Source organism: Leuciscus leuciscus (genome assembly GCF_965113295.1).
Source record: "Leuciscus leuciscus genome assembly, chromosome: 14".
In the NCBI taxonomy this organism is placed as follows: domain Eukaryota; kingdom Metazoa; phylum Chordata; class Actinopteri; order Cypriniformes; family Leuciscidae; genus Leuciscus; species Leuciscus leuciscus.
The window spans coordinates 4,469,676-4,491,701 of NC_138738.1; the positions used below are offsets into that span (position 1 = coordinate 4,469,676).

The 22,026-nt window shown below is 42.7% G+C and overlaps 3 protein-coding genes across 5 annotated transcripts in view; all 3 read left to right on the plus strand.

Moving 5' to 3' along the window:
* LOC309474144 (protein rolling stone-like) overlaps positions 1-22,026 on the plus strand; it is a 63,687-nt gene that overhangs the window by 26,742 nt on the left and 14,919 nt on the right. The window contains exon 3 of one of the 2 annotated variants that reach the window (XM_082136515.1): positions 13,309-13,490. The exons of the other annotated variant lie outside the window; for it this stretch is intronic. Coding sequence (XP_081992641.1) covers positions 13,445-13,490 — 46 coding nt within the window. The 5' untranslated portion in view covers positions 13,309-13,444. The remainder of the gene's footprint in view (positions 1-13,308; positions 13,491-22,026) is intronic. 2 annotated transcript variants of the gene reach the window in all.
* LOC309513971 (uncharacterized protein) lies at positions 14,013-18,058 on the plus strand (the record flags this gene model as incomplete). The annotated part of the gene is made up of 5 exons (XM_082190093.1): positions 14,013-14,641; positions 16,769-16,887; positions 16,976-17,119; positions 17,212-17,428; positions 17,957-18,058. Exons 1-5 carry the CDS (start codon positions 14,603-14,605, stop codon positions 18,056-18,058), a joined length of 621 nt encoding a protein of 206 aa, XP_082046219.1. The 5' UTR covers positions 14,013-14,602.
* LOC309514132 (G2/M phase-specific E3 ubiquitin-protein ligase-like) lies at positions 18,139-21,930 on the plus strand. Of its 2 annotated transcripts, XM_082190273.1 has the most exons (10): positions 18,139-18,428; positions 18,615-18,699; positions 18,835-18,923; positions 19,204-19,401; positions 19,491-19,577; positions 19,822-20,075; positions 20,355-20,483; positions 20,589-20,729; positions 20,835-20,952; positions 21,364-21,930. In XM_082190273.1, exons 1-10 carry the CDS (start codon positions 18,290-18,292, stop codon positions 21,582-21,584), a joined length of 1,461 nt encoding a protein of 486 aa, XP_082046399.1. In that variant the 5' UTR covers positions 18,139-18,289; the 3' UTR covers positions 21,585-21,930. The 2 variants fall into 2 exon arrangements, with proteins under 2 accessions (XP_082046399.1, XP_082046400.1); XM_082190274.1 differs by lacking the exons at positions 18,139-18,428; positions 18,835-18,923 and having other exon boundaries at positions 18,627-18,699.

Genomic DNA, 22,026 nt, shown 5'->3' on the forward strand with positions numbered 1-22,026 from the left:
ATGCCGATGCTTGCATGCATGGGCGTAGATTACGTGGGGGACGCGGGGGACGAGTTCACGACAAGTTGAGGTTTTCGCGGGCCAATGTGTGTACATCCAGATTTAAAATTCAAAGAGTCAAGAATAGTCTATACGTGAGTTTCACGTTTCCAATGGTAATCAGTCACTCGTGCGTCACAACACGCCCATGCTCGCACCCGCGCTGGATCCATCATTTTCATAGAGATCGCGATGAGTTCGAAACGGTAAAAAAACTCTTCACTCCTTTTCCCCGAAAAAGTCAAGCACTGTAAGTTGTCATGTGGTGTCTGAATTGTGTTGCACAATGAATAACACTGCCTATTTCTCGAGTTGAATAATTAACAAGTTTTGTTGGAAATTGAAAGAATTGGGTAACACTTTATAATAACTGCACACTATTAATCATTAGTTAAAGGGATAGTTCACCCAAAAATGAAAATTCTGTCATCATTTACTCACCCTCAAGTTGTTTCAAACCTGTATGAATTTCTTTTTTCTGCTGAACACAAAAGAAGATATTTTGAAAAATGTCTGTAACCAAACAGTTGATGGACCCCATTGACTTCCATAGTAGAAAAAAAAAAAAAATACTATGGAAGTCAATGGGGTCCATCAACTGTTTGGTTAGCGACATTTTTCAAAATATCTTCTTTTGTGTTCAGCAGAAAAAGAAATTCATACAGGTTTGAAACAACTTGAGGGTGAGTAAATGATAACAGAATTTTCATTTTTGGGTGAACTATCCCTTTAAGCATTAGTAAACAGTTCATTCATCATTTATAAAGCATTAATAGACATTAATAAGCCGTTTATAAATACAGTTATAAATGCTTTGTACTTCATTTATAAGCATATCTATAATGTGTTTAATAATTGTATTTTCATACTTTATTAATGATCAATTTATCATTTCTAAATGAAGTATTGCATTATTTACAAACCAGTTATTTAGGAGTTGTCAGTGGTTCATAAGATCACTTTGAAAGTGTAAGTAAAAGTAGTAAATTAAGGTAGTTATAAAGCATTTAGTAGTGGTCAGTTAACTGTTTTTGTGAGCTCATCTAAAGTGAGGACTAGTTATGCTTGTAAAGCATTTATAAAGGAGATTTAAAGGCTCAGTATCTTCTAAACAGAAAAAGGAAACAAACACAACACAGTGATACAGAACATAAAAATATTTAACTGAGTCTTTAAATCTCCTTTATAAATGCTTTACAAGGCATAACTAGTCCTCACTTTAGATGAGCTCACAAAAATAGTGAAATGACCACTACTAAATGCTTTATAACTACTTGAATTAACCCTGAATTACAGTAGAAATACATGTTAATAAAGCATTTATTAACACACTAAGCAACTATTACTATATGTCTGCATAATAAGATGTATGAATGTACATTTAAATAGTTTATTAATCATTTACTTACACTTTCTAAGTGATCTTATGAACCACTTACTTACTTATGCCTGCTACCCCTCCTGGGGCATAGGCCGCCGACAAGAGCTCTCCAGGCATCCCTGTCTTGGGCTTTTCTCTCCAGCTGGCTCCAGGTGTATCCAAGTTCTTTGGTATCAGCTGCCAGATCTTGGCGCCACGTATTTCTTGGCCTTCCTCTTTTCCTTTTGCCTTGGGGATTCCAAGTGAGCGCTTGCCTGGTGATGTTGGAAGCTGGCATGCGGAGCGTGTGACCAATCCATCTCCAGCGTCGTTTCAGGATCTCATCTTCTGCAGGAAGCTGATTGGTTCTCTGCCAAAGGTCCTGGTTGCTGATGGTGTTTGGCCAGCGAATCTGGAGGATTCTTCGCAGACAGGAGTTGACGAAGGTCTGAGCTTTCTTCATCGTCGCCACTGTTTTCCTCCATGTCTCTGCACCATAGAGAACCACTGACAACTCCTAAATAACCGGTTTGTAAATAATGCAATGCTTCATTTAGAAATGGTAAATTGATCATTAATAAAGTATGAAAATACAATTATTAAACACATTATAGATATGCTTTTAAATCAAGAATACGGCATTTATAACTGCATTTATAAACTGCTTATTAATGTCTATTAATGCTTTATAAATGATGAATTAACTGTTTACTAATGCTTAACTAATGATTAATAGCGTGCAGTTATTATAAAGTGTTACCAAATATTCACTACCCACACAAATGTGCGCATATTTTCAGTCTTTTTTTATTCGTAATGTCTTTTATTTTCACAGATATGTAATCAAAGCCCTTCAAATTAGAATAAAGATGGTGATTGTTAATGCTGAATTTGGATTTCCATGCATTAACAGCCACTATCTATCTGCTTGAATCATGCAGCGTTATAACATGTGTACATGATGTTTACCATTTAATTCGGTAACACTTTACAATTGTTAGATAAAAAAATTTGTAGACAAACTTTAAGTTGTCTTGAAAAAGCCTAACCTGAAAGTTTGAAGTAGTTTTAAAAGTTTGAAGTTTGACGTAGCCTACACAAAAAACTATTTGAAATATGTAAACAATATTGTACAATATACAATACTAGGCTATGTGCAGTATAAAGTACAGAACATCTTTCTTTCTTTCTTTCTTTCTTTCTTTCTTTCTTTCTTTCTTTCTGTTTTATTGCTTTTAACATGAATAGCATATTAACCCAATTAAGCAAAAACCTGTCAAGAAAGGTTTGCAAAAAATAAAAATAAAAGAAAAAAATGGTATAACGCTTGGCATTCTGTCCCCCTCACTTTTGAAATGATGGCTACGCCCCTGGTGACACACATCCTGATATCAGAGCTTCAAAAATAACCCTCATCACTTCCATTAGTATATCACACACATCCTGATTTCAGAGCTCCAAATTTAACCCTTATCACAGCCATTATATCAAAGTTCAAATATTAAACAATACATCCCCTTATACTCACAAGGTCATACACATATTATCCAATTATCCTATTATCCTATTATTCAATTACACACAAGGTCACCGCTATGTCAAGGTCAGGTCAAGGGCGGGTCAAGGTCAACCCAAGGGCAGGGGGAAGGGGCAAGATCAAAATGTCAAAACCAGGGCAAACCTGTGAAACCAGGCCTAAATGTCATCTGCGTTCAAATGCTTTAATGGAGTCCTTTCCTCCAGTATGGGGACAGAAGTGAGTGTGAGACCCTCCTCACTCCGGTCGCTTCTCTCTGTCTGCAGTGGTTCCTACATTCTGTGATGGGCTGCTATTCATTAACCGTCACCTTTGTCTACTGGACCCTAATCCACACCTCGGACCAGGGCTCCCTCACAAACACCCACATCCATGTCATCAACAGCATCCAGACCATTGTGGATCTGCTGTTGTCCTCTACACTCGTTCATCTCACCCACCTCCTCTACACTGTGCTGGCAGGAGTCCTTTATGTCATATTTGTTGTTGTTTATTGGCTAATGGGCGGCACCAACCGGTCTGGTCAACCCTACATCTACAGCATTCTTGATTTGAGTGGGCACCCCCTAGTGGTGACACTTTGCATGCTGGGAGTTGTTCTGCTTTGTTTGCCATCCTGTCACTTTGTGCTGTGGAACATGCAGTTGCTGAGGGAGTGGGTGGTGAGCAGGGAGAGAGTGAGGAGAATGGCTTTGAAGAGAGAGGTTTGGTGGTGGGTGAAGGTGTCTGGAGGAGCGAACTTTGACCTCGTGCCTTCCCTGGATCCAGCAGCCTCTGTGTTTGAGGCTAGAGGACAGCCATGATGGAGGGCCAGCAGTCACAATCAGGGGGGCAGGGTTTCATATTATTTTGAAGTTTCCCCGGGCACCGCCATTGGCTAGCGGACCATCACCTGCTGTTAGCATCCCATTGACTCCCATTCATTTTGGCGTCACTTTGACAGCGAATAACTTTATATCTGAGGCGTTTAAAGACTCCATTTGTCCATTATTTATTTCTAAAGAAACACGAAAATGTATAAAAGGCTCCATTACCTTGTATCTTACGTTATGGCCCCGTAGAAGCAGTTTTTGTAAAAATAGGCTAACGACTGCGTCATAACCACGCGACTCTCTGTCGCACAGTAGAGAGATTACCGTATGGACAGGAGGAGAAGCTCGCGCGCAATCGGGGGGACGTGGAGGCAAAATGACAAAGTAATTAATCAGAATGCTTAGCAAAAGTTTCTCCTGCTCCTAGCTCATGGACACCTCCTACTCACACTCTCCGTCTCTGCAAGTTTCGGAAGGGAATGATTCAAATTTCTCTTGGTACAGCTACTAGAAGACAGACGGTTTGCTCACGTCACATCTACGTCGTCAAGCTCAGTTTGAGTCTGCGCAGTACACTCGACCATCAGGAAGTTAATGCTTCTAATTGACTTCACTTGTCTCCGTTGAATCCAATGGGGTCGCTGTGTCCAGTTTATATACTGTCTCTCTAGTTTGAAGGAGTTTCTGGCCTGTCTGAATCTACATTTTCCTATTTTAGCCAGCATATCTTGATTTTTCTGTAATATCTTCCTTCAAAACTCACTCAGAACTTTTTAGTGGACTTGACTGTTGATCCAAATGTGGATGTTTGATTGTTGAGATCTGAAATGCCCTCAAATACTTTGACATTTGCTTGAAGTGTTTACACTTTTCAGGGAAATCAACCCACATTGTTAAAAAAAGGAGAAAAAACGATCTGTGAAATCTTATGGTAAATGGAATTTATTTCTGTGATGGTTTTCAGCAGTTATGCTGATGTCAAGCACTAGAGGTCAGCAGTGTCCTCTTAGGAATATAAGTCAAGTCCACATTGAAAATCGTCCCGGGTTATGTATGTAACCCTAGTTTCCCGAAGGGAACGGACGCTGCGTGGAAACGCGGTGGGAACGCCTCCAGCGTAGTGCGTCTGAAGCATGAATGAAATCAGTCAATGGCGAGACGGAACGTAGTAGGCGGGTGACGTCACCGACCAGGAAACTATAAAGCACCCCAGAATCACAAGCGTCACAGCTTCTGATGTTACTGAAGCAAGCGATCCAAGGGCATGCCGGGAGTATGGCAAAGACACGCAGCGTCCGTTCCCTTCGGGGAACTAGGGTAACATACGTAACCCGGGACGTTCCCCTTCAGGGAACTACCGCTGCGTGGAAACGCGGTGGGAACGCAATACCCACGTCGCCATACGAGCAAGTCTCCGTAGTGTGTAATCAAGGTGCACAGGCTGACGAAAGAACTTGCGCCCCAGGAGTGGAGCTAAAATCAAGACTATAAAAACTGACGAATGTGTGCGGTGAGGACCAGCCTGCCGCATCACAAATGTCCTGAAGAGAAACTCCCGAAAGGAGAGCTTTAGAAGCAGCCATACTCCGGGTGGAGTGAGCCCGTACAGCCAAAGGTGAAGGCTGAGCGACCGACTTGTAAGCAAGTGAGATGGCCTCGACCACCCACTTACTCATCCTTTGCTTAGATGCAGGGCACTCCTTGTTGGGTGACCCAAAACAAACAAACAGCTGTTCAGACTTCCTCCACAGGGCAGCTCTGTGTATATACACATCTAGAGCCCGAACAGGGCAGAGCAAATTAAGTTTCTCTTGGTCCGACGTCAGAAACGGAGGAGGACAAAAAGCCTGCAGTATGACAGGTCTAATTACAGTAGTTGGAACTTTTGGAACATAACCTGGCCTAGGATAGAGGAAAGCCTTAGCCATGCCAGGTGAGAATTCCAGGCACGAGGGAGCAACCGAGAGTGCTTGAATGTCTCCGATCCTTTTGAGAGACGAAATGGCAAGCAGAAAAATAGTTTTGAGAGTAAGGAACTTCTCGGAAACCTGTTCAAGGGGCTCGAAAGGAGCTAGGGAGAGACCCTCTAAGACGATGGCCAAGTCCCATAATGGCACCCTCGTGCGTACTGCTGGCCTCAGCCTCAAAGTGCCACGAAGGAAGCGAGATATAAGTGGGTGTCTCCCAAGAGAAACTCCACTCAAAGGGGCGTGGTAAGCAGCCAGGGCCGCCACGTACACCTTCAGTGTGGAGTGGGATAACTCCGTGGAGAGACGGTCCTGCAGGAACTCCAGCACTGTACCAACTGGGCAGTTAACTGGGTCCTGTTTGCGCCCTCCACACCAAGAGGTGAAAAGTTTCCACCTCGCGGCATATAGCTTCCTTGTAGCGGGAGCTCTGGATTGGAGAATGGTCTCAACGACCTCAGTCGAGAGACCGGATTCTATGAGCTGAGCCCCCTCAGAGGCCAGGCCCACAGTCTCCATAGCTCTGGGCGGGGGTGAAGGATCGACCCACTCGTCTGAGATAGTAGGTCCCTCCTGATCGGAATCTCCAGGGGAGAGCCGTCGAGGAGGGACACAAGGTCCGAAAACCATACTCAGGCCGACCAGAACGGGGCTATCAGGAGTAGGCTGACTCCGTCCCGGCGAACCCTTTCCAGAACTCCTGGGAGCAGAGCAATCGGGAGAAATGCATACAGACGTGACCTCGGCCACGCCTGTACCATAGCGTCCAACCCCAGCAGGGCTGGATGGCTGAGAGAGAGAGAGAGAGAGAATTTCCTGTGGGACCATAGAAGGATCTGACGAGCTAGCTTGAATAATGGGTGCGACCGCAGACCCCCTGATGGTTTATGTAAGAAACCACCGATGTGTTGTCTGAGTGGACAAGCACATGGTGGCCCCTCAGGTCTGGGAAGAAGTGTTTCAGAGCCTGAAACACAGCCAACATTTCTAGACAGTTTATGTGCCACGAGAGATGATGGTCCTGCCACAGACCCTGAGCTGGGCGACCACTCATGATCACCCCCCAGCCCGTGAGGGAAGCATCCATCGTTAGCGTTACACGACGACAAGGAGCTCCCAGCACGGGACCTTGGGACAAGATCCGAGGATCTTTCCACATGACTAGGGCGCGAAGACACCGTCGCGAACTCATGATCGTGCGGAGTGGATTTCCCCTCGGGGAGAATCCCTTGGTTCTGAGCCACCACTGAAGCGGTCTCATGTGCAATAGGCCAAAAGGAATAACGTTGGACTCTGCTGCCATGAGACCTAACAGTCTCTGGAACTGTTTTACAGTGAGTGACTGGCCTAGCTTGATCTGATTTACTGCAGCGAGAATCGAAGCAATACGAGCAGGGGAAAGCTGTGCCTGCATCGTCGTCGAATCCCACACCACACCGAGAAAAGTGGATCTCTGTACTGGAGAAAGCACACTCTTCTTGGCGTTGAGCCTCAACCCCAATTTCTTGATGTGAGCGAGAACGACATCTCGATGCCGAACCGCCTGAGACTGTGATTGAGCTAAAATCAACCAATCGTCGATGTAATTCAGAATGCGGATGCCCTGTAAACGCAGAGGAGCTAGAGCCACATCCATACATTTCGTGAACGTTCGGGGTGACAGTGCTAGGCCGAACGGAAGAACCCGATACTGGTACGCTTCGCCCCCGAAAGCGAACCTCAGGAATTTCCGATGTTGAGGAAGAATAGACACATGGAAGTAGGCGTCCTTCAGATCTAACGTGACAAACCAGTCCTCGGACCTGATTTGTGACACGATCTGTTTGAGAGTGAGCATCTTGAACTTGAGCTTCCCTACAGTGCGATTTAAAAGACGCAGATCTAAAATCGGACGCAACCCCCCGTCTTTCTTTGGAACAATGAAGTATCGGCTGTAATAACCTGACTCCCTGCTGGGAGGAGGAACCCGTTCTATAGCTCCTTTTCGCAGAAGAGTCATAACCTCCTGTTCCATCACCAGAGCCTGCTCGGGCCCCACCACAGTGGGAAGGACCCCTCTGAACCGAGGCGGACGAGACCTGAACTGTATAGCGAAACCTCTTTCGATTGTGTGCAGGACCCACTGAGACACATTGGGAAGATTTTTCCACTCCACCAGAAAATCTACTAAGGGTACCAGCCTCTCGAGGCTGGCCTCTGGTTGAATATTCTGAGTGACAGACACAGCGCCCTGTAACAGCGCACCGGCAGGGAGCGACTGGTCTGAGCACTCCAGAGCCCTCCTCGGAGGGGGCGAGCATCCCTCGGGAAAGCACTCGCCGGGTCCTTCTGTGCCCTGGCACAATGGTAGGGTTGACAGAATGGACCCCTGAGGGTACCGAGAGAGAAAGGGCACCGTATGATGAGGTGTACTTCGATCTCCCTCGAAGGGGGCCACCCTCAGAGTCCTGACATTTATGGCGTCAGGACTTCTTTTTAGACGCGGCCTTCGTAGCGATAATGACTGTCCTCAGATCAGCCCTATCTGGCCGCGCCTGAGAGCGCCCCGTCGCGACGCTCTGTTTTTGTTGCGCTCTTTTCGAGGAGCTACTCGACGGCTGGGCAGCGTTCAGCAGCCCCGGGAATCTTGACCTTCAGGGGGATACATTTTTGAAATGCCGCAGACTGCTTTTTCTCCTCCTGGAACCTCTCGATGACCGTATTAACTGCGTCACCGAAGAGGCCCGAAGGAGAAAGCGTAGCATCTAAAAGAAATTATTTTTCTCTCTCTTTCATTTGTGTCTGGTTGAACCATAAATGCCTCTCCGTGGCCACCAGGGCTGCCATAGACCGGCCAATAGATCTAGCCGTCTCCTTGGTGGTCCGGAGAGAAAGATCTGCTGCCTGACGAAGCTCTCTCACAGTGTCAGCAGAAATCTCACCCCCCTTACTAACGTCTTCCAACAGATCAGCTTGATATGCTTGCAAGATTGACATCGTATGTAAACACGCTGCTGCCTGACCTGCCGCCGAGTATGCCTTCCCCACCAGCGCTGATGTATTTTTAAGAGGTCTGGTGGGAGAGCCGGTGCCTTAAATGACGATGCCGATTCGGGAGAGAGATAGCTCACGAGCGTCTCCTCCACCCTTGGCATCGACACATAACCAAACGATTTTGCTCCCATAATATTAGCGTATGCATTAGATTGGTTGGTATAAATTCTAGATGAAGCTGGTCTAGCCCAGGACCTCGACACCTCAGTGTGAAGGTCCGGGAAGAACGGCAGACACCGGCGTGAAGGCTGAGCGCGAGATGGCAGAAATCTCTCATCTAATTTACTTTTCTGACGGGAATCCTGCCTATCTAGTGGCCACTCGATGCTGAGCTTTTCAACAGCACGAGTCAACACATCAAACAGCTCCTCTTCAGCTGGAGAATGAAGTGACGAGTCTTCGGTCTCCTCCGTCTCAACACTTTCAACATCCAGCTCCTCAGAACTGGATAGTCGAAATTCTTGCGCCTCAACCTGGGCAGAAGTAACCGCAGAGCGTGCTTCTGCACCAGGGATAGAGGCGCTAGATCTCGCCGGTGAAGGATGAGATAGGGCGGGGCCTGTCTCAATCCCCTCGATGAGATCCATTTGCGAACCCCACAACTGACGCCGCCGCTCTGCCTCAGCAGAAGCGGGACCCGAGCCGCGGGGCGCGCGCAGCGAACCGCCCTCCTCAAAGAGCGATCGCCGGGAGCGCAGCGTCCGTAATGGAAGACGCTCGCAATGCTCACAATCAGCCCCCTCGAGAGCTGACTGGGCATGCTGCACTCCTAAACAAGCAACACATAGTTGGTGTGAATCCCCGCCTGTGATGTAACGAGTACAGGGGGGAACACACTTTCTATATTGCTGCTCGCTCGCCATGCACTTGTTTTTTTTATATAATATATGATATATATATATATATATATATATATATATATATATATATATATATATATATATATATAGTGATAAACTCCTGCCTAGTAACAACTAGAGACAGACAAACACAATTGACAGATTTCACACACACAGAGCGCTGCTGAAGTAACAGAAGCTGTCACGCTTGTGATTCTGGGGTGCTTTATAGTTTCCTGGTCGGTGACGTCACCCGCCTACTACGTTCCGTCTCGCCATTGACTGATTTCATTCATGCTTCAGACGCACTACGCTGGAGGCGTTCCCACCGCGTTTCCACGCAGCGGTAGTTCCCTGAAGGGGAACTCAAATTGAAAATGTAATTTTAGTTTTTTAAATTTGATGCAACATCAAAAAGAATGCTTAAGATTAATCAGCTTAGGTTGATTTAGTCTGATTTATATATATTACGATTATTTTATTTTTTGTATCTAAAATAATTTTTTTTTTTTTTGAAATTCATGGTGACTAACCAAATAATAATAATAAATTATATACTCAGGAAAAACTGACCAAATCATGGTGTATATACAAAAAAAAAAAAAATGCATGTACCATGGTACTGCCACAAAACTTTAATCGAGTAACACTTTATTGTACAGTGTCCTTTTTACACGTTACATTTAATTAGTAAAAACAGTATATTATGCATAGTTACATGCAAATATCCCTAAACCAAACCCAATTCTAACCCTATAGTAAGTGCCTTGTACATTGTTCATTATTATGACCGCCGCTAGCGTAGCTAGCCGGTCATATAGGGATTGTCAAAGTTATTTTTTTTTTTTTTTTTTGTCACCTTACTGAATTTTTCGTCAACGATACCAGGGACACCGAAGCACCGGGGAACATGAAATTTGGTGGCCATGTAGCCCCACTAGACTTCTAAGGAAAAATTTCGTTTGGTCCCCGGGGGCCACTCCCCCTCCGCGCTGGGCCCCCCCAAACCCCCAAAAATGCCGTTTTTCCTAAATAACTACCTGAACCGTGGCACCGAGGATGAAGAAATTTTTATGGTATGTTGGTCTACTAGACTTTTACGGAAAAATTTCGTTTGGTCCCCGGGGGCCACTTCCCCCCCCGCGCTGGGGCCCCCTTAAATTTTTCGTCAACGATACCAGGGACACCGAAACACCGGGGAACATGAAATTTGGTGGGCATGTAGCCCCACTAGACTTCTAAGGAAAAATTTCGTTTGGTCCCCGGGGGCCACTCCCCCCCCCGCGCTGGGCCCCCCCAAACCCCAAAAAATGCAGTTTTTCCTAAATAACTACCTGAACCGTGGCACCGAGGATGAAGAAATTTTTATGGTATGTTGGTCTACTAGACTTTTACGGAAAAATTTCGTTTGGTCCGCGGGGGCCACTTCCCCCCCCGCGCTGGGGCCCCCGTAAATTTTTCGCCAACGATACCAGGGACACCGAAACACCGGGGAACATGAAATTTGGTGGGCATGTAGCCCCACTAGACTTCTAAGGAAAAATTTCGTTTGGTCCCCGGGGGCCACTCCACCCCCGCGCTGGGCCCCCCCAAACCCCAAAAAATGCAGTTTTTCCTAAATAACTACCTGAACCGTGGCACCGAGGATGAAGAAATTTTTGTGGTATGTTGGTCTACTAGACTTTTACGGAAAAATTTCATTTGGTCCCCGGGGGCCACTTCCCCCCCCCCCGCGCTGGGGCCCCCGTAAATTTTTCGTCAACCATACCAGGGACACCGAAACACCGGGGAACATGAAATTTGGTGGGCATGTAGCCCCACTAGACTTCTAAGGAAAAATTTCGTTTGGTCCCCGGGGGCCACTCCCCCCCCGCGCTGGGCCCCCCCAAACCCAAAAAAATGCAGTTTTTCCTAAATAACTACCTGAACCGTGGCACCGAGGATGAAGAAATTTTTATGGTATGTTGGTCTACTAGACTTTTACGGAAAAATTTCGTTTGGTCCGCGGGGGCCACTTCCCCCCCCGCGCTGGGGCCCCCGTAAATTTTTCGTCAACGATACCAGGGACACCGAAACACCGGGGAACATGAAATTTGGTGGGCATGTAGCCCCACTAGACTTCTAAGGAAAAATTTCGTTTGGTCCTCGGGGGCCACTCCCCCCCCGCGCTGGGCCCCCCCAAACCCAAAAAAATGCAGTTTTTCCTAAATAACTACCTGAACCGTGGCACCGAGGATGAAGAAATTTTTGTGGTATGTTGGTCTACTAGACTTTTACGGAAAAATTTAATTTGGTCCCCGGGGGCCACTTCCCCCCCCCGCGCTGGGGCCCCCGTAAATTTTTCGTCAACCATACCAGGGACACCGAAACACCGGGGAACATGAAATTTGGTGGGCATGTAGCCCCACTAGACTTCTAAGGAAAAATTTCGTTTGGTCCCCGGGGGCCACTCCCCCCCCGCGCTGGGCCCCCCCAAACCCAAAAAAATGCAGTTTTTCCTAAATAACTACCTGAACCGTGGCACCGAGGATGAAGAAATTTTTATGGTATGTTGGTCTACTAGACTTTTACGGAAAAATTTCGTTTGGTCCGCGGGGGCCACTTCCCCCCCCGCGCTGGGGCCCCCGTAAATTTTTCGTCAACGATACCAGGGACACCGAAACACCGGGGAACATGAAATTTGGTGGGCATGTAGCCCCACTACACTTCTACGGAAAAATTTCGTTTAGTCCCCGGGGGCCACTCCCCCCCCGCGCTGGGCCCCCCCAAACCCAAAAAAATGCAGTTTTTCCTAAATAACTACCTGAACCGTGGCACCGAGGATGAAGAAATTTTTATGGCACATCAACCTAGCCCATAATCACTCATTTGTGATTTGCGCCCCTCCCATAAAAAATGAAAATGCAATATTATTCTGCTATAATCGCCCCTATCTTCAGTGGAGATGTTCAGAACTGCACCATATTTCATGTGTATGATTAACTTGACAACCTCTGGGGGTATCCTCTGCTAAGTTTTGTAGAATTTCATCCATGGGGGGGTATAAAATAAATTCATTTATGTGCACATTTAGTGACTGTACGCTCATCGGCCTGTAGATGGTGCTGTTGAGCGAAGGGTTGCTGGTTTAGGATGATACTGTCACACACACACATGCAGGAATACAAACAAACGCAAGCATGCACACACACTGACATCCACACGCACAGACACACACCCATACACACACATACAAATCCACATGCACAGACACACACACACACAAACACACACGCGCACACATGTACGCACACATACATACACGCACAGACACACACACACACACACACACACAGACACACACATACACACATACACACACACACACACACACACACACACACACACACACACACACACACACACACACACACACACACACACAGACATGCACATACTATTACTTTTTTTAGGTATATACATAAACACGCAATACAGCCAAATTACTCCACGTCATTTATTTTTGTGGAAAGCCAGTGCAGGCCTGAGCGGCGGTCATATTTTGTACCGCGATGCGGTACATCTAGTTGTTAATCAGTTGGAAATGTAAAATTACACTGTAACAAGAACACCTTAAAATGTAAAATAAAGTGTAACCCTTTTTTGCAATGTCATTTTGACATTCAGCCACATCTCATAGGCTTGTTCAACTTGTAAACATGTTCACTATTGCGTTTTTCAGCTCCAGTTATTTCAGTAAAATGTTTACCAGACCAGCTGTGCGGGGTCTGTCCCACAGCATCCCGCTCACGTGATGCATCTGGATATCAGTGAGTATATACCTCTTTTCCAGCCTCAGATTTCTGTGTTGCTGGTGAATGAGGCATCATTGTAGCTGTTCACAGTGGATGCATTCTTGCGAAGGTTAGTCAGAATCATCGCACGTTATGTATTCCTTAGTATTTGTGTTGCATGAAACTCAAACGTTTACTAAAATTGATGCAAGTAAGCAGGGCCATGCAGAGACATTTTGAGGGGCAGTGGCTGAAACCAAAAAAGAGGGCACTATAAGGAGTTTGACTCTGAGGGCAGTATCATCTTAATATAGAGAATTAATAACAACTCTTTTATAATCATGGGCAATTAGATTACAATTAGGATTTAGTGCTAAATCAATTTTTGTTGTCATAATTACTCTTCCAATTAAATCATTAAATGTCTGTCTTTCTTATCACACTCTAGCATATTTATTTACTGTCAGCCAGTTTAACTGTCTGATTTGGCTGATGCTCAGTGGGCTTTCCCACACTCTCTGAGCTGCCTCATCTTAAATGGAAGTATTAGACATTTAATTTAATGTTACAGTAGGCTATAAATTGAAATGATAGTAGGTTACAACAGTTATAAAGTCACACCTATGGAAGCAAATAAGAGACAGAACTATTTGAAATTTAACAGCTACTGAATACTTAGTTTTGAAATATTTTATTTTGAAAAACATTTATCTGAATTTATTTGCTCTGAATTCACCCCTTTGAAATTATTTTACATTTGGAAACCATGTAATGAATTTATTTGTTTCGAATTTACCTCTCAAAACCTGAATTTCGATGAATATTTTTCAATGCTCACAAATTCAGATAAAAAAAAAAAAAATCAACGTACAGAATTTCAGATAAAATAGATTCAAGTTGATCAAATTTGATTGCTCAAATTCAGATCTCAAATTTCAAGTTAATATTTTTCAAAGAAAACATCAGTCTAATTCGACTGCTCAAATTCAGATCAAAAAATTCAAGTTAAATATTCGCATGGTAACATCCGGGCTACCCAGGATAGGAAAAACAGTTGAGCGCCGATCAGAGCACGACGATCATGCGCGCAGGGTATAGGCCTACAGTAGGTGGCGGTAATACTCCTAAGGAGTGAACGGCCATGAAACGGAAAGAAGAAGAAGAGCACGACCACCTGTCTGTCGTGAACTCTATGGTCGTGAATGATCCAAGCAGTCGATCGGCACGGAGGATGTTGTAAAGATGACTTCCAGAAGTTCCAGGGAAAACGAAGGCGCCCCGGTAAGTTTGCCGTTTATGTACAATCGGACTCAGGGCTCGACAGAACATAAGTATGTTGTTGCTAATTATGTTTGGAACACATAGCTATGGTTTGTGTGACTCGTCTCTCTATGTAGGTAAGTCAGCTAGGCAACGGTACTGCTACATGTATTCGTATTGAACCGAAACGGTACGGGCGTCACGGTTCGGTGCATGAATTTACACGGAGAATACACGGTATAAAAATAAATAAAACTCGCGTGCAAATTAATTAATGTAGTGCGAAACTACTGTTAGATACGCGGGTTCTTTAGGGACGCCTAAGCTGTCTTATCTCTGCCTTTCTCTGAAGCTCTGTGGCTATAATGAACAGACTGTGATGTCAAGATTGCAATGCTGGAATTTGTTATGTGTGTGTGTGTGTGTGTGTGTGTGTGTGAGAGAGAGAGAGAGGGAGGGAGGGAGAGAGAGGGAGGGAGAGGCAGGGAGAGGCGCGGGCGCGATCGAACAGTGGAAACATAAAAACATACTGCGTCATTTTGTTCATACAGGACATCATTCAAACTGCAAAGTGTTTACTTATAATTGTGTACACTCGCGATAAAATACAACATTGTGCTTTTGTCAAAATATAAACTCTTGTCAAACTGTAACCTACAACTGTCACCAAACCAAAATCTCTCTCTCTCTCTCTCACTCACTCACTCACTCACTCACTCACTCACTCACTCACACACACACACACACACACACACACACACACACACACACACACACACACACACACACACACACACACACACACACACACACACACACACGTCTGGTTCACTATCTTTGTGGGGACTCTCCATAGACTTTTTTATACTGTACAAACTGTATATTCTATCTCCTTACACTAAACCTACCCATCACACACAACTTTCTGCATTTTTACATTTCCCAAAAAAACTCATTCTGTATGATTTATAAGCTTTTGTACCCATGGGGACCTCAATTTAGGTCCCCACGGTGACACGAGTCCCCATGAGTCTGTGTGCATTCAGGTTTAAGTCCCCACCGGTGTAGAAAAACATGTCCACACACGCGCACACACATACTGTTTAAAAGCAAAAAATATTTATCCAACCCCATTTAAAAACAGTCTGTTGGTGCCATCTTTTAGACATTCATCATATTGCATTGGTTTTCATTTCTTGTCCTCAAACAGAGCACAAATCTGTTTATTTTTAAGTTACTCATTCTACATTGAAAGAAAATCAAATGTGTTTTTAATGGTAGTATTATTTTATACAGAAATAAATGATTTATGATTAAGATGAGAATAAAGTTAGTGTTAATTAAAATTTTAAGGAAAACAAATATATTGATCTGAAATGTAGCAAATTAATTTTAAATTCATTCAGGTACAATTACCAAACATATCTCAAGGTCTTTTTGTCTTTTTATTAATTTAATGAATAAACTAATTATATAAAACAATTGTCAATGCACTACAAATAAACTGGGTCTATGCCTTTACTTTATTAATAAAACCTATTTAAAAAATACAAGGCTTAAGACATTTATTTTCCTTTGATGGTCCAGCCTGAGACATGCACAATAAAAAAAAAAATTGCCTTCTGCATTTTTGTTTTGCTTTTTCCTCCATTGTACCGAACTCGTACCGAACCGTGATGTCTGAACCAAACCGTGACTTCTGTGTACCGTTCCACCCCTACAACACGTTATAGCTAGCAAGATAACCTTAGAGCTCAACGGTGGCCGCCCACTTTTTGGCTGAAAGCTACATTAACGTTTATAAAAAGGTTTAAGCCTGGAACCAAGCCAACAGCTCTGAGATGAATCTTGACAATAAAACATTTGATTTGGCGCCGATTTTATTTTTAAACGGCAAAAAAAAAAAAAGATTTCAATGGTAGAAGCTCACAGACAGACTGGGAGCCATTAATGTAGATGGATACGGTTAAAAGAGTCAACACATACAGTATAACGTAACGTTACAGCGGGGTATTTGTGTGAAATAAACAGCTGTCTATGCAGATTACACTTTAGCTTTAACATCAGTTGTATGGTCAGTGTGTTTAAAACTTTTTTCTCTCTTGTGATTGTTATTTTGTATTTTCTGTATGATATTTGTGTTGACAGGGTACTAGTCATGCTGAGCTGTTACGATCAGCCAGGCACTTAATGTCCTTATTGACCGAATCTGAAAGGGGAGGAGGTGCAGCCAGTAGTGATGTTCCTTGCAGCAGTCAGGATATAAGGTTGTGTTTAAAATACATTTTTAAATCTGTTCACATGGATATTTTTCTAATCTGTGATTAATGATTATTTTTGGTTACTATACTGCAGGGAACGGAGGCAAATAGGCCAAAATGAGAGGTCAGGCATTCAGCCGCCAAGACCTTCTATTCAGATGGAACAGAGGCAAATTGGCCAAAATGAGAGGTCAGGCAATCAGCCACCAAGACCTTCTATTCAGATGGAATTGACAAGGTTCAGCATTATATTCTCTGGATTAATTCAATCTTATAAAAACTCATGGTTTGATAGTATTAAGTTTTAACAGACTGTGCTATCTCCTACAGGTCGTTTCCAGGTATGTTCACTAAGGGAAAAGGGAAGAGGCGTTTTCCGGCAGTGAATCTTGTTCCTGCTAAAAGGCCTAAACCAGTAGAAGTTGCTTTCCACCTTTTGCCAAAACAATATGAAAAAACCCCAAAAGAACAAGACCAACTAGTCCACTTGCAGGCAGGACTGGGCCGCAGGACTGTTTATTTAGATGAGAGCACAACACATGATGAGGTAAGCAGATTCCATAGATGTATATTTGTGCTAGTTATACTATGACCATGAAGAATTCTGTTAATTAGTCCTACCCGATTCCTTTTTGAGATGTGGCAACCAGGACTGGCAACCATTTTTTTTATTATTATTATTATTATTATTAACCTTTATTTTACCAGGCAAGTTGACTGACATCCTTTTCTCATTTGGAAAGAAATCTGTTTGGAAGAAAGCTTCTTAGTAGTTATGCAAACTACTGTAAATTGTATGAAGTAGTAGTCATCGAGTTTATAATGGTCAGATAACAACTTCCATAATGACTGAATTTAAACTTTTGGGTAAATGATACCTTTAACATAGTCTGCATTAATGTATTTGAAAATTATAATCCTTTGGCACAGGTTTTAATTCTGATTTCTAATAAGCTAAAATGCATCTAATCAAGACTGATGTTCTAGTACAATCATCCTTCATTTCAACAGTTCAGCATCCTTTCTAAGGATACATGCATATTATTAATGTTCTGTGTATCTGCTTTGCTTACAGTTATGTGAGACACTCAAAGGTGTCTTTCCTCAATTGGAGGCTATAACTGGAGGCTGGATGATTTACAAAGCAGCAGGTATGCACAACTTTTTGTGTGTGTAAACAGTTTATATCATATGTAAAGCATTTTTTTTATTTTTTTCCATGTTCATGTTTTCTATAGGAGGATGGGGTTCCCGAAAGCTCTCCCTGGTGGCACCTGATCATACTGGATACACAGGCAAGATCGTAAAGGCTGCAAGCCAGGGGGGTAAATCTCCTCTTTACATAGCTCCAATTCAAGACGAACTTAACACTACTCCTTTGCAACTAAGTAATGAAATATTCAGTGACATGCCCAAGGCAATGTGCCAAAAGTGTGGAGCAGCCATTCCACTGCAGCTCCTGATGGAACACTTGAAGTCTTGCAACATCATTGATGTTGACAATGATGAAGACAACCTGGATAATGTGGAGGATAACAGTGAGCAAGGTGAGAGACAATGTAAAAAATAAATGTAGCATTTTCAATAGATTTGACATTCAATATGGATGGCCTAAAATCACTATTTTTGATAAGGGCAAATGGTTTTGTTGAAACATAGAAAGCTATGACAAAATTTATTGGTTCTTGCTGAAGTCAAATTTTTGATGATCTTTGCTAACTCCATTTTCTCAGCACCAGCTCAGGAGCCCTGTCCCATCTGCATGGAAATGTTTACCGCTGACTTTATTGAAGCACATGCCGCTTCGTGTGGTGAAAGGTACATTATACTGCACATATACTGTAATTCAGTTTTATTTGTATGTACTTGTTTCACTCACCATCAGATATAAACCATGAAGCAGTTTCACAAATATAATTATAGTGTTTGACATTGTGTTGTGAATGTGGGCAGTGATGGAATGTATGAGGTGTTGGATAGGAGTACTGTTGAAGAGCAAGCAGCAATGCCTGGACCGTCCAGTAGTGAAAAAGTTACAGATGGTAGGTCCTATTCAGGTTTAGCAGCAGGACAATAATGTTATGGAGGGTAAACTGTGGTGATGCAATGCAGTCAAAAGTGGCATGCCACATGGCATAACCTACATCATATTTGACCATGTGAAACATTATTACGGTATTGTACTGCTTTTAGTAGTTTCTATTTATTACAAGTAAATTTAATGTCTGATTTTTAGAATATGTAATTGCAGAAATACTCTTTCCTTAAGTTACATATCCAAAGTAATTTTATTGGTAACATTTTCATTTTATCTCTTACTAGAGTGGCTCACGGTACAAGACCCTACCAAGGCCATGTCTCTGTTTCGGGATTCTATTCTTAGCCATCATGAAAGGCAGAATCCCTTACTTCTCAGCATGGATATTAGAAAGAGCCCTGCTGAACAAGATGCTGCGCTCATCTGCTTCTATAAGAAGCCGAATGTGGAATGGGCACGACCCTTGAATTGCAGACTTGAAGGTAGCTTCAATTTCATGTCAAAGTAGTTAAAGCCTACCTTAAGTATTGATTTTCCCTTTTACTTTATCAAACCCTCCATTGTGTTACAGGTGATGCAGCCATTGGAGAGGGTGTGAGTCGCTTTTTCCTCTCAACTTGCATGAACAAGCTAAAATCTGGGTTTTGCTTCAACTTTGGTATGTTGACTGTAGCTATGTGTAAGCTGACTTGTCATTAGCAAATATCATGTTATTAAAGTCTTGTTTAAACATTTTTTTCTTTTAAACATATTGTAATTCTGTTATGTTTTTATATCTTTTTTTTTTTTTTTGCTGTAACCTGATACTTAAAGTTTATAGAATATGTACTATAATGCCTACTATGCAGAGTATGTAGTATTTGGAATTTTCTTTTGTCTAAATTTGTAAATTTCTTAAACAGCAAACACTGCTGTTACACATCTCTTTGATGGACAGCCAGGCCATTTAGTCCCCTCAGCCTCTCAGTTTCTCGTGGAAAGTGACATGTTCGCCATGGCAGGCAGAATGGTGGGGCACTCCTTTGTTCATGGAGGACCATGCCTGTCAGGGCTTAGCCCTGCTGTTGTGCATGTCCTGTTTGGAGGAAGCCCGGAAACTGCAACAGTAACACCAGAGGACTGTCCAGACCTAGACATCCGTGAAACAATCAGGCTTGTATGTTTTTTATCGAACCTCATTATTTCTTCCCTGTTATATACAATCAAGAAAGAAAGTCTCCACCCCCTTGGCCAATTTGTTTTTTCAGTGGGCTCTAATATTTTATGGAAAAATGGCTGAGGTGGTGAAGACTGTGCTATTTTAGCTTTTTTTTACATTCTACTTAATGAATGTTTTTACAATTTAAACTGCTTTTTAATGTTGTATGCAAAACAATTTAAATAGTGCTATATAGATAAACTTGCCTCGCCTTTTGCTTCCCTCTCTGTCTTAAAGCTTGAAGGGGAATCTGAACTCTCAGACAAGGACAAAACAAGTGTCCAGGAGTTGGCCTACGCTTGGGATCTCCCTGGCCTTAATGGAAATAACCGAAGATGGCTTTTTGAGAAGATGTTGATCCATGCTGTGTGTAAAATTTAAAGAAACTGTCACATATTGGCAAAAGTCATCCTCAGAACTTGCTTTGGGATAATAATAAAATCATCTTCTGTCCGGTAATGTCATTAACAGGTAATTGGACGTGTCACACGACAAATCAAACAATTCAGGCGTGGTCTTAAAGAGACACCAATTTGGACATTGCTGACCAAACGACCTGACACAGTGGCCCAGCTTTTTCCACAGGAGAGAGCAGTGGATTGTAACCCTGCGGTAACTTTTTACAATTCGATATTATTTGTGTGTATATTATATAGATAGAATCCATGATAAAGTGGTAAGATTATTAAATTCATGTTTTTTTTATTGTCAATGTAGATAATCATGCAGCACATCACCTGGCCTCATGAAGAAGATGATGATGACGACGACGACGATTATTCACTTGACACAAAATGCCGCATATCAGGTTATCTTCGCCACTTCATTGAAAATGGTATGTGTACAGAGTTCGAAATCTTGCCAACGTGTTATTAAAATAAGTTAGTCACCCAAAGTTTTTATTTATAAGTGGCAGGTTACTTTTTAAACAGTTAGTTATAGAAATTGTTCAATTCATTATTAAGGTTATTAAGACCATCTTTGCACACCTGTATATAGGACAGGAAGAGTAGATAACCGCACACTCTTCACACACAGCTTTATTAACAGTATTTTTTCATACCTTTTTGACATTTCACCAGGGTATATGGTGTTATGGTATTTCTGTTCAAGAAACTGCTTTATTTGTTACATAACAGAGCTACTATGATACATTTATTGGATACTAAACATTATTTAAATTTTCTAAATTATTAACCATTATTTGTAGCAACCTATCATTTGATCCATTTTGTTTAATCCACAGCATCACCTGATGAATTGACTGACCTGTTGAAATTCTGGACAGGGTGGGAGATTATGCCAAGGAATAACCTATCCATTGAGGTGGTTAAAGGCAGCTTCCCAACAGCCTCCACCTGTTTTGAGACCCTGCGAATCCCAGGACATTACAAGGACTATGCATCCTTTAAAAATGACATTCTGGCTTGTATTGGCACTTGTCAAACAGGATTTGGTCTTGTGTAGGGACAAAGCAGTGGTGAATAATGTTACTGTTACTGAATAACGTTAATGTTAAATGTTTGCATATTAATATGCCAAATTACGAATACAAAGTCCATTATGTTTTTTGATGGACAATTATATTAAATGGCATGCAACCTGCTAGCAATGGCAATGTAGCAACTTCAAAGTTAATGTCCTTTTAAAAAAAAAGTTTTAAGGAAAGTTAAGTTATTTTAGTTACCTACAAATGCAGTTAAGCACAGAAATATTTGGATGAAGTATATTTTGCTGCCGCTGCTTTTCTCAGATTGCTTCATCAGTATTTGTCTGTGAGGTTCTTATAATAAATGTATCATTGTGTTCATGACAGATCTGTCAGTGTTTTCATTACATAATTCATCAGTGATTGACATTCATCATTTCAGATTACAATGATGGAATCTCATAGATTAACTCATATGCT

What these genes read in the sequence shown, in the direction of transcription:
- LOC309514132 (XM_082190273.1), top strand. Translation starts at nt 18,290, where the DNA reads ATGCCCAAGGCAATGTGCCAAAAGTGTGGAGCAGCCATTCCACTGCAG. An exon ending in GGAGGATAACAGTGAGCAAG is followed by an intron (nt 18,429 to 18,614) that starts GTGAGAGACAAT and finishes CCATTTTCTCAG; the next exon opens with CACCAGCTCAGGAGCCCTGT. An exon ending in TCGCCACTTCATTGAAAATG is followed by an intron (nt 20,953 to 21,363) that starts GTATGTGTACAG and finishes TTTAATCCACAG; the next exon opens with CATCACCTGATGAATTGACT.